This window comes from Panicum virgatum, chromosome 4N (assembly GCF_016808335.1).
Source record: "Panicum virgatum strain AP13 chromosome 4N, P.virgatum_v5, whole genome shotgun sequence".
In the NCBI taxonomy this organism is placed as follows: Eukaryota; Viridiplantae; Streptophyta; class Magnoliopsida; order Poales; family Poaceae; genus Panicum; species Panicum virgatum.
The window spans coordinates 49,666,007-49,678,933 of record NC_053148.1 but is presented as its reverse complement, the minus strand read 5'-3'; the positions used below and the strand labels follow the sequence as shown (position 1 = coordinate 49,678,933).

The 12,927-nt window shown below is 41.8% G+C and overlaps 2 protein-coding genes across 2 annotated transcripts; one reads left to right on the top strand and one right to left on the bottom strand.

Moving 5' to 3' along the window:
- Window positions 1-586: 586 nt before the first annotated feature.
- Window positions 587-5,575, bottom strand: LOC120668850 (protein FREE1-like). Its single transcript, XM_039948645.1, has 10 exons — window positions 4,741-5,575; window positions 3,679-3,765; window positions 3,455-3,586; window positions 3,187-3,333; window positions 2,679-2,744; window positions 2,489-2,599; window positions 1,892-1,981; window positions 1,408-1,441; window positions 1,248-1,321; window positions 587-1,008 (listed from the first exon to the last, which is right to left on the bottom strand). The coding sequence occupies exons 1-10, from the start codon at window positions 5,434-5,436 to the stop codon at window positions 931-933; spliced, it is 1,515 nt and encodes a 504-aa protein (XP_039804579.1). The 5' UTR covers window positions 5,437-5,575; the 3' UTR covers window positions 587-930.
- Window positions 5,576-8,255: 2,680 nt separating this feature from the next.
- On the top strand, window positions 8,256-11,805 carry LOC120668849 (protein FD-like). Its single transcript, XM_039948644.1, has 4 exons — window positions 8,256-8,404; window positions 8,815-9,157; window positions 11,288-11,365; window positions 11,458-11,805. The coding sequence occupies exons 2-4, from the start codon at window positions 8,852-8,854 to the stop codon at window positions 11,530-11,532; spliced, it is 459 nt and encodes a 152-aa protein (XP_039804578.1). The 5' UTR covers window positions 8,256-8,404; window positions 8,815-8,851; the 3' UTR covers window positions 11,533-11,805.
- Window positions 11,806-12,927: the final 1,122 nt, after the last annotated feature.

Here is a 12,927-nt window from a genome sequence, read left to right as displayed (position 1 = left end):
CAGCCGGGTCATTTTACATTGCCCTGCCGACTGTGCGCCACCGTGTCCTGCCTGTGTGGCGCGCCACATAGGAAAAAGTGGTAAATATGAAGGTGCCACAAAACAAGAATGCTAAATATGAAGGCGTCCGTTTAAGAGTGATAATCGAGCGAGTGGCTTTTGTTATAATAGTAAAGATGTAAAAAAAAACCCTAGCATTCCGACGGTGTATCGCAATATTGATTGATAAACAACTATTGCAACATTAGAAATTAACAAACATAAGGAAAAATATATATACACAAATAGTTCCAACATCCAATTCGAGGATGGAAATTCCCACCGCAACATTAACAAATTATTCTGTGCAACGTTCACTTGTGAAAATAAAGAAACAATAATTGCAATATTGATGTGTCAAATGTGTGTCCGATCAATGTCCAAACACAAAGAAACAATAATTGCAATAATGATACATACCTCTTGCAACATGTGTCAAGTATTTGACCGGTGAATAGACATCGGACGGCTCATATGTAGCATTACCGAATTACTTAAGATTTGAGGTGAATTCAACTTCACGCTGACAGATTACTGACAAGAACGCTAAGAAAAGTGAATGTATTGTGAAAGGCAAACCGCACGTAACCCGGTACCAAATCACATTCGATCAATGGCGTGTGGCGAGAAAATCTCTCATCAAATGGCATACCAGTTGACGCTACACAGATTTCTCAAGTAACTGCAGCAAAGTGGAACTCTTATTCACCCTTGCTTACTCCACAACATAACTGTACTAAATTTGCACAGGATTTCATAAATTCATATACAGAATGCCGCAAAGGACTCCATGCAGACATGGTGGATCGTCTGACTTAAGCAGCAAGCTCGATCGAACAGGGCGGACTTCCGTTCGTGAACCCGAGAAGACACCCCTGCGTGTCAGCTGCCTCAACGGGCACTGACGAGGAAAGGATGCTGACATACGCCACATTCAATTGTCTCTGAACCAGAAGTTGGAACTTGGACCTGGAGCAAGGTAAATTTGTTCCGCCATGTTCAGATGTCGATTCTCAGGCAAACACTAGACGCTATACTCCGTCCGTCCCAAATTATTAGTCTTTTTAGCTTTTCTAGATACATAGACATAATATATATATCTAGGTGCATAAAAATGGTGCATAAAAATCTATGCACCTAGAATAGCCAAAAAGACTAATAATTTGGAACGGAGGAGTAGATTTAGAAGAATTGTAGCAACGATAAACCTGAAGATGGACCGTGCAGATAGGGCACGCAACTTCCCGCATTCGCTTGCCAGAAACATCTGATGACCTTGTCCCTGTCAAGGGATAAAAACATTTATACATTGTAATCGGCACAGTGGAGGGCATATCTGGTATGGGTTACAGAGATGGATCCACTCACCTGAAGATGACCTTTTATTTATATCCATGGCTTCCTGTTGAAAACAACAGATTATCCTCAGTCAGCATGTTCAAATTTGAAAAGTAAGATATGTATCAACTGGGATTCACCATTGACAAACAAGTGGATGATGTCGTAACTCCACTTGTCACTTACAATGGTACAATAGGCTAAAAGTATTTTCAGTAAAGCTGGTGTGGAGCATTTTGACATTTCAATTTATATATATTAGGCCATCTCCAACAGCTCCTTTATCCCATCTTCTATCTGTAAAAATAGAGAAGGAACGACAAAACCCCCCTTCCAACAGCTCCTCTATCCGCACCGCTTCTGTATCCCGTTTTGCACTTAATAAAAGTAAAATGGTGGGCAGTCGCAACAAAGTAAAATATTATCCCTTGAAAGTGAACTAGAAAGCTCTATTGGTTCAGTAGAACTGTACAAGATAAACAGGCTAGAAAGAAAACAGAGCTAACAAACATACCTGAAGTTTTTTGGCAAGATCCTCATGGCTGTGAACAATTGGTCGATTTGCCGCTTCCCTTGCATTGGCAAGTCTTTGTGTTACTTCAGCCTATGAAAACAGGAAGGCATGATATGAAATTAGTATAGCTCATTGGGAAATGTACCTTCATGGGCCACTCCAAACAGGCCTGTTAAACATTACATACACTGTTTACAAAATTACAGCTTTTACTGCTGAAAAGAAACCCACAAATTGGTATGAATCATCCATTTTCTTAGACAAGAAAAAACACTATTTGAGTAGACTAACTCCCTCATTTTTCCCAAACAGAGCACTACAAAGAACACAATAGCTTCTTGTTGAGAAAAGAAAGGTATGAACAATAAAGCCTCAAATCAAATATCTAGTAACTATACAATATCTTGGGCCTACCTTATAAATTATTAAATGGTACAGGTTATGTTGTTAAAGTGGCAAGACTTGTTTTCTAATGTTTATGCCCTGAGTCCTCTAAGCAGAAGAAAACACCAAACCAAGGAGTTAAATAACTAGCGTAACATAAATAAGAGCAGGTAATGCAACGGAAAACAGGAAAAGGATTGAAAAAATAACTACCATGCATCTGTCACAAACTCGGACTGGTTGAGCATCAGCATCCGTAGTTAGAGGAGTCCTTCCCTGGGTGCACTTGTCACAGAAAATATCACCACAGTTTCGACAGTGATGCTGAAAATATCATAGGTTTTCCACATTAAAAGATATTCAGGTGACATCATCAGCGGATCAATATTTAACTGTTCTTTACCCTGCGGTTGAAAGCACTGAAATCTGCTGCACATGCTGTGCACTTGGTGACAGCTTCATCTGGGACCTAAAGGAAAGTTTGGAGAGAACATGTAATGGGATTAGCAAAGGTGAGTCAATGAATAAAACAATAATTAAGAAAAAGGAACTATACAAAGAAATGGGCAAACACATTTACATGTGACATAACAGGTACGAAACCATAAGTAGAATGCAGACAATAGTATGCAAGACATGCTCTACTATGACATTATCAAACAGAAATAGCATAAAACCAACAGGGCAACAATAGAAAATGCAGAGCTATAGGATAAGCCATAAATCAAACTAATAGCAAATTAGCAACAGAACTATATTTGAATCAAACTTTGTAGATTATGCAAGAATTGCAAGTTTGAAATGATAGCAAAACACAGATAAAGAGAGATCAATTACCCAGTGATCTTAGATTATGCAGGAATTACAAGTTTGAAATGATTGCAAAACACAGATAGAGACAGATTAATTACCCAATGATCTTTCTCCTCATTCATAGGCTTCATTAAATTCCTCAAATCAGGGAAAATTCTCCTCCTTTCATTTTGCAGCTCAGCGGGCTTGGCTGCATCAGCAATTGCTCTACTTCTTGAAATACTGCTCCCACCCATCTCCTTGAACTGCAGTCAAATGAAAGTAACGACCATCAATCATTTTGGGCAAGCCATGTATAGTGCAACAAAACAAATTATAAAGAGCTGTCAGATGAACAAAATTATGTCGATAAGGTAAATGCCAAACCTGCACAGTGGCAGCTGTTACAGTGTCTAGAATGGTGTTGGATGTGTAGCTGTTTGACTTCAGCCTTATCCTTTTTGCTTCAACATCCACTGAACTCTTGGACCAAAAAGCAAAGATAGAAGAATCTAATACCTGATAGAGAAATCATAATATCAACAAAATAAATACTAAAATAACGACAACTACTTTTTTACAAAGGAGCCAAAAGAACACAATTTACTTACATCCCATCTAGTTACAGTTTCAAGGGGATATATTCTTAAAGTCCTACTAGTGTTGGGATCAAGCATCCGGATTCCATCCAAACCAACCTGCACAAGGCATAAGCAGAGAAGTATTGATTAGGATCATACCAAGTTACAACATGCCAAGTATAAACATCCATTCCTACAACAGCTCAATGCAGAAGTCTTTATGTTTTTTAAACCATTATTATTTATTAAATTTAAATGTGACTATTTTGGCAAGAATGTTCTTGTTCTGGCATGTTCATTTTCAGTTCCATGCAAATTCACAACCAACTGTTAACAGGTGCATTTTAGGTCAGCTTCCATAGATGTCAATAATAGAGCTCAGTATAATTTATAATTTTCGTCCGACTCGGCAATACTAACTACACTAGAAAAAGAAACCGACTGATATTTCTTTTTTCTCGATTATGCAGGAGGCATCTACCAGTCTATTTGCAATATAAAATTATATACTGCAGATTAAAACATCAACATTAGTATCCTGCCACAATGTAATTGTTGTTGAAATTCCAGGAAAAAAACAGCAGTTGCTTTTTATACTGCAGTAGCTATATATAAACTCAAGAAGACGATGCCTGGAACTTTCCCAGCATACCTTGCAGATGATTATAAGTAAACCAAACCGGATGACAGGTTCATTATAAGCAAACCAAACAGGTTCATTTCATATTTAGCCTCAGCAAAATGTTGTGAATATCAGGTCCAGAAACATGTCCGTGGTGCCAATTTGGTGAATATTCAATTTCCCCCTAAAAGCACCACTACTGGTTACTCGACCAAGTTCATCTACTAGTCACCCCTTCTCTGCACTGTAAATTTCCATGTAAATTGAAGCCAGCTCTGATCATCTTATGCTTATTCACGCACTACTATCAATGCAATCTATTCGCACACTAAAAGGATCAATTGTATTGTTAGCAGCATCCAGAACGAGCTAAGGTTCTGCATTCAGAGTTGTTCGAAAACTTGGAAGCTAATCCATGACAATGTTCACCGAATTCATCTCATTCCACAGCATGGGTACAAGCAGACTACCTGGCAGAGTACATCCATCGGGCTCCCAGCCCCCTCCGGCAGCAGCTTAACCCTGAACTTCTGCACCCCACCCCTGACGTCCTCCGTCGTCTCCGCCTTGGGCACGGCCCTCACCACCTTGGGGCTCACCGCACTACCCCCACGCCCACCCCTATCCGTCGCGGCACCAATCGACCTCCCGTAGTCATCAAACAGCGCGGATCCCGATCCCGACCCCGACCTCGGCGCGGTCCCCCTGGCCCCGTATGGCTCCGGCGCGTCGCCGCCGTCGTACGCGTAGACCCCATCATCGGACCACCCGCCCCCGCCAGCCGGCTGGGGCGGGTACAGCTCCTGGCCGTACCCGGAGCCGGAGCCCGATCCGTAGCCGTAGCTCCCCGCCCGATCCAGCGACGGGTACGGCGACGGCACCGGGTTGTGCGGGGACGGAGGGAGCGGTGGCGGCGGCTCGTAGGGGTAGTACGGCTGCGGGGGCGGCGGCGCGGCGGCCGGAGGCGCGTAGTGGGGGAGGTCGACGGGCTGGGCCGGCGGGTAGGCGGGGTACGACGGCGCGGGGGCGAAGTCGGTGGGATACGGCGAGTACGGGGGAGCGGAAGCCGGGGCCGGCACCAACGGGTAGGTGGCCGGGGGCGGCGCTGCGGAGGAGGGGTAAGGGGGGTAGTAGGGGGCGTAATCCCCCGCGCCGGAGGGGTGCATCGCCGGCGAGAGGAAGCTAGGGCTAGGGCTCGGATCGGGGAGCGGGCGAGGCGCCGGAGGCGAGGTCAGAGGAGGCGTGGGAAGGGGAGGAGGGAGGAGGAGGCGACGAGCGAACGGCCAGCGAGGCAGCGACGACCGGATCGGAAGGAGGTGGCGCGTTTTTGCGAAATGGACCCTGGATGTGGAATTATTTGCTAATAAAGGTATCCTCCTTGTCAGAAACTTGCCTGGAGGGTGCGATTTGAAAATTGCAGCCCCCAGCCAGGCAGCCAGTGTGCATATGAGAATGATTGGGTTGGAATTGATTGGGTCAAGGATTGATTGGTCATTTCTGATTAGCATGAGAAAGACCAACCAGCTGAAAATTACAGTTCCAGGCTGATGAATTGATTGAACCAAGGATTGCATTAGAGCAAAATCACCACCATCTTCTTCTTTCTAGAACATCAGCACCACAAGTTGCAGTTTCCATTTCCTCACCCAGGATCCAGCACACAAACTGCAACCACAGCACATTGCCATGCTTTTCTTTCTGTCACCTGCTCTGCAATTGATGCTGTTGGTCTGGGTAAAAGGAGAGGAGGCCATTATTTCCATTTTTGCATTGACTTGCACCAGGATTAACTCCAATTCAAGTGACAGTTAAGGCAGCACAGCTTTGATAGAGGTTTCTAGGCAATTGCAACTTGCAAGTCAAAACAAGCTCTGAGCTCCAGACACTGTGCAAGGCTGTGAGGAATGACGTCGAGCAAGTTCAGCCCAACCACCCTGTCCAAGTGCAGGGAACCGACCTTTCACCGTGCTTGCCGAAAGAGGCAACTTGCACAGTGGGTTAGAGGGAGTTGGCTTCTTGATTGAGCAAGTGACAACATATTAAACTAGTCGGTTACTATCATGGTTAGAAAACTACTAACTGGCATTGGCTCTCTTGATCCTATGTCAGCGCATGACAAGATGGACACTGTCCAATCAGAAAGAGAAAGAAATGACCAATCACGGCAATTATAACAAAGGTACATCTGGGGTAGCAAACGCTACCAGCTTCGCTACTCAACTTATTTTGAGCAAGGACTAGTCAGTCCATGCGTAATTATATTGAAGGTTTGGTGATTCAGTTTAGTAAATTGCTCTCTTAATGAAACATGCGCATACTGAGTTCTTGGAGAGAAAAAAACTTTGGAGTTGTTGGTATGAATCTTGTTGAAGTCTGAACTCTGAAGATTATCAAGTTGCTTTACTGAAAGGTCTGTCCCAGCCCAGGTGACAACTGCAGGTTCAGCTCATTCGATCCTCCTCCCTCTTGATGTTTTCTGAATAATAACACAAGCAGTGCTGGACCACTTTCTACTGCTGCAATATTTTTCTCATGAATATGTTGTGCAGCTGTACAGTTGATGATGTGATGATGTGTGGCTAATGCTTCTTCTTTAGAAGTAGGCATCCAAAGGTCGGCAAATACAAACATATCTTGCCCACTATTCAATAGAAATTCAGAATGCATCCGGCCCTTTTTTTAGCCTATAAATCAAAAGAAATGCATGGGAGGGTCAAAAGCCCAAGTTGTTTCTTTATCAGGTGACGACATTTGCACCTAACTTTCCTGAAAACGACGTTAATAAATTCTCATCTAGAATGTTTCCTCGGTTTGGCCTGACTTGGATTGGCAGATGATTAGGGATCAGAACAAGCATTAGTTTTGGTTTCTAAAACATATAGATGGGAGATTGACGGGTCAGGACAAAGGTGAATTTAGGTTCTGGGATATGTGAAAATATCTAGTACAAGCAGGGCACAAGGAACAGGCCAAAGTTTCAGACATCACACAGGGCAAAAGAAATGAGATATAAGAATACGCAGGTTCTATCAAGGCAACCACTACACCGTACCCAGTTCAGTGCAAATCCTCAAGTGCCAGCTACGCTTTTGACTCATCATCTCCTGTATATATCTATCTATCTATTTCAATTATTTGCAGTTACGCCATGCTCTGAACACCGAATCGAGCGACGCTGGGTGCGATAAAAAATTTACTTTCTGCGAAATATCTCTCCATGGATTGCATAGATTAAGATGGCCAATGTGATCGGTTTGGTTGGGTCAATTTGTTGCTGATGCTGTGATGGGAATAAAGAGCAAAGTTCACAGTGAAGGAGTTTCAGAATAGTTCATGGTTTGCTTGCAGTCGGCATTTGGACGGTTATCAGACAGCAACTAAAGCTTAAAGTTCCAATGCAGATAGTATTGACTACTCATCTATATATCCACTATCATATCTCAGCGAACAGAAAATGATGGGTGAGTTGAGTTGTAACTCTGAATGAGTAGTTCGGTTCAAAAAAAAAAAAAAGCTCTGAATGAGTAGTACAGCAAAGTACTGGCTCCTAGTACCAGCTACAAGACAAAGTGCCAAAGGCGATGGATCCTCTCTTGGGAAAGAAAGGAAACGAAAAAACGATCCACCAGATAAAGGCTACTGGAAAAGGACGCTCCACCTAGATTACGGTTCACTAGTAACATCGTGAAGTAAGTGGTGTAAACAACAGCAATAGGAGAAGGCATAGATTTTGGTTTCTCCAATATGCAAGGATAGGAGAAGGCATAGATTCGTGAAGTAAACAACAGGAGAAGATGGAAGATGTACACATATATGGTGTCATGGTGAGCTTGGCAGCATGCACAATAATATATATATATATATATATATATATATATATATATATATATATATATATATATATATATATATATATATATATCCAAGCTAATGGCCTTGATGATGAACATAAGAGTAAGATTGTAGAATCCACAGTAATTGGGTGCCCTCTATATGTGTTTCAGCCTTTCAGGGTCTGCAAAGGCTGTTGTTGGTTTCTCTTTGAAAATGGCCGGCCAATCTGCCAAGCCATTGAGTTCATCTGCGGCAGCTAACAGCTCCTGGGTACAAAAGCTTCAAGCAGCTCCTGGCCGGGTAATTAAATATCTATCTCCCTTAATTATCTTCTGCCGATCGAAGTTGTGGGGTTTAGTCAACTGCCTCCAAAAGATGATTAGCTAGGTGGAATAAATTAGTGGATTAGTTAGCCTATGGGGAGGGGAGCAGCATCAGCTAAGCATGGTGGCATACGACACAGCCTCTGCATCATCAGCATCTATGTATCACCACACCACTTGCTGCAGCTAGCTAGCCTGCATCTGCGACTGCGTGTCGTCTATATATAAGTCCTACAGGCTACAGCTACAGGGCCATGAATTGCAAAGTTGTTAGCTAGCTAGCTCTCAGTAGTAGAGCTCCAAGCAAGAGCAGCAGCCAAAAGTTGAGAGCATTAGCGAATATAGTGCTTAGCTTGTTGGTGTTGTCTTTCCATTCTCCTTATCCAGTTCCACCAGTTCATTCATTCGATCCCGTCGACCGATCATGGCGGCCAACTACCACCACTACCAGATGGCCGCGGCGTGGAGGGAGCCGGACAGCCCGCAGCTGAGCTTCATGAGCGGCTGCAGCTCCCTCTTCTCCATCTCCACGCTGCAGGACGACGACGACGGCGCCTTCGTCATCGCCGGCCACGCGCTGCCCTCCACGCCCGTCTCGCTCGCCGGGTTCGCCGGCGACGAGGTCGACATGGAAGTGCAGCAGATCAGCGGCGGCAGCGGCGACGACCGGAGGTCCATCAGGATGATGAGGAACCGGGAGTCCGCGCTCCGGTCCAGGGCCAGGAAGAGGGTCAGTACACAACCATGCATTCCATACAACGTCTATACTATCTGAAAGTTCAAATCTGCCAAGTTTTCTGAATAAAGCGCATACCGATGAAACTCAATTCATATTGATTACTAAACCAAGTTAAGCCATGTAAATCATCTTGAAAATCTGTCATTGCGATTGATGCAACCCTCTGTTTTTTGGTGAAACTCCTTTTCAAGCTTAAAAGTAGTTAGTCCCTATCAGCAGGAAATAAATTAAGTAATGAGACACCGCATTACAACAGCTTGCTCCGTCCTAATCAGAAGATATACAAGTTTATACGATCTGAATACATATACAAGTAGCATGCGACAGTGAAACTTTGGAGTGGCCGTCACTAGTGAGCGAGTTAAAAGTGTGTACATTATTAAGAAATCGGATATGCATGGTGACTCTTGGATCAAGCATTAAGTTCCTGCCAATGGTTCCTTATATTAGTCGCTATCGGTATGAACTAAACATGTAGTATATCTCTTCTTTGAGTGCCGACAAATCCATCGATTTTACTTCATTTCTAGATAAGTTGGACGGATAGCACTCTATCATCTCAGTACAAAATTCCCCCAAAAAGAAGCTAACACTGACTTTAGTTGTACCGGCTCCAAGTCGTCTAAGCACGAAATGTTCCAAAAAGAAAAGAAAAAAAGAAGAGTTGAAAAATGTAAGCACCAGCCACCAAGAATTCACAAAATGGCTACAGTTTCTGCAGAATACTCTAGAAGATTCCTGATGCTAATCAGCATCCCCTGTCCATTCAAATTGGAAGTTTGTGATTACTAGTTTTTGACCTTTTGCATTTCTTTTCTGGATGTGTGATAGGTACAAGTGTCTGATTGGTTGTATTAGGGACCCAAACAAAAATAATAAAATTGTCCAAGTTGCAAGAAGAAATTATGTGTCTTACTAGTGATAGTTATTTTACAATGAATCTTGAATATAGATAAAAGATTCGAGATTACATCAAACTAACCACTACTACAATTCGCTTCAAAAAAAAATAGCCACTCATAGAATAGTTTATGTCTTCCTCGTAGGCTTACGAGAAGTACAAGACTTTGTATATTGAATCCAGTCTCTCACGGTAATGCTTATGTCGTCTAAATTAAATAGTTATTAAAAATGCATATAATTTGGTCAAAACGAAGGTCAATGCATGAAAAACAGCATCTCAAACCACCTATATCATCTTAGATCCTCTGGAGCTTCCACATGAAGCCACCTAGGATCCTAGGTGGACACTCTGAAAAAATAGAGAAATTTTATAAATTCTCACAAAAATCAGAAACATCCCGCCATTAATCCAACAACTCTAATTATAATAATCATCGGATCTGTTATCTTTCCCAATAAATTACCCACATATGCCATTATGAAAATAGACTAAAGTAACTCCCTAAATATGTATCTAAATTACCCACCTCTGCCATTATAAAAACAATCTAAAGTAACCCCCTACTATTTGTGTAAATTATCCACATATGCCATTATAAAAATAATACAAATACCTCCCTAAATTTGCATATAAATTATCCAATTATATCATTATTATTACAAATTAAATTACTCATAAATCTGAATCTAAATTATATAATTATAAAAATATATTAAACTACATAAATATAAAATTCTAAATTACTATTTCTATCATTATTAATATATTATTATTATTTATATAATATGTCACCATATATTCATGTATGATGGAAGAGATAAGAATATCAATTCACAAATAAATAGTTCAACTAAACATGTATTGAATGTATATGGAGATGTGATGCAAAATGAAATCTATTGTAACTAGAGAATGATAAATATATATTTTAGAGTATGTATTAAAATATTTAATAGATGAAAAAGGCGAGAGATAGATAATTATAATTATTGACCTCATTCTTATATTAATTCTAATTAGCCCGTACGGGAGCACGGGTTCATAGACTAGTTTGACATAACCGGGGTACACCCTTTTAACTGAAGAACACACTTTTTCATCATAGGAAAAACAGCGCACAACAGGTCCACCTGAAAAATGAAAGATCTGCACATTCTCATTTCCACAAGCTGATTATTAGCTGCATATTTACCATGTGATTTGTTGTTCATGTGCAGGCATACGTTGAAAATCTGGAGAAAGAGGTTCGCCGGCTGGTGGATGAGAACTTGAAGCTCAAGAAGCAGTGCAAAGAGGTACTGAAACATACTGAATCGTGCATGTCCGATGCCTTGTTTACTTCTGAGCATCAGTGTGTTATGAACACTCCTTTCACCTTCTTTTGCAGCTTAAACTGGAAGTGGCTGCGCTGGTCCTCCCTACCAAGAGCTCGCTGCGAAGAACCTCATCGACGCAATTCTGAAGGGACAAAGAAGCGTGAACACATTTTATTTGGAGTACAAGATTAAAAGAAGGAATGTCTGGACTTGTGTGTACATGTGTTAGTGTATGTCTGTGTGCCGTAGGGAGGGGAGATAGATGCATATGCAATGATCTAGAGCTCTCGAACTATATTGTCCTGATTGTCCTGATCTAGAGCTCTCAAACTAGTTCCTCCCGCACTAGAGTTCCTTCCGCCTCAGATTCCTGATGCTCCTGTTCACTATCCCAGGCTAGGATATCCATGGTTCCAGCCTGCCTCTTGAGAGAGGATTGCCACATCAGCATACCTGGTCGTTTCAAGTGACCATGTGTAGCTGCACATAACAAAACAGCTGACATTTAGTAAGAAGGAAGAATTAGATTCAGGAACAATTAAATAGCATATGCGGATCCCATGCCCTACCAACCAAAATCACCGTACCGCTAATGCTATATATGAAGAGAGACTATCGACCGACTCCAGTTCTAGAAGGCGATAACACAGAGGGATGATCTATTTCTGTCAAAGCATGCACATCATTGTTAACTTCATTTCCACCATCCATAACCATGGTTCCCTTCGTGAGTATTTTAATTGTTACAGGCAACTTTTGATCTCCAAACTCAGTTTCAAATTTTGTATTATACCAGCACTGTACATGGTTTAGTCCTGCCTATACAATATGCTAATCAACTTAGTTGAATTATTAAATCTTAAATTACTAGTACAATCACATCTTCCAACCGGAATCTCCAATTAGTCCGGGAACCCTGCATGCCCCTTATCTCGAGAACTGCTTTATAGAGGGCTTTTTTGGTAGAGAGATATATCATTGGAAAGTTTTAGGATCAACCTGAATTAGAACTAAATCTCAAAACTTGTGTCAGTGAATTGCATCCAATTCAAGTAGCATTACAGAAATATTATCTATTGAACTTAAACAGTTGACAAGCCCCATCATTCAGTTGGAACCAACATTATCAACAAAAAGAAACAAAGGCACGATGGCAAACATCTGCACGATTAAATAAGACAGTAACTAGAAACATAGGGTGACAGGCAACATTTACATGGACAATTATTTTCAAGTAATCACACAATCAGAGATTCGCTGGTAAAGGATAATCACCTGGAACCATGCGCATGTTGGAATTTGAGTTTGGCCCGATGAGTATTTCAGCTATTCCAAATAAAATCTCAAAGGCCCATGTAGGCATAAGGAAGTGAAGGAGTGGTGTGAACCTTTAGTCCAATCTTGCTAGCTGAAGTGGAGGATGGCCAATATAAATATTGAAGTTGTCTCTTCCTCGCCTTGCGGGGCGTAGCTTCCTTTTGCAGTTTTTTATTTTTGGTGACTAACCGGCTTGGGCTTCAAATTTGCGAGATATGGAAATC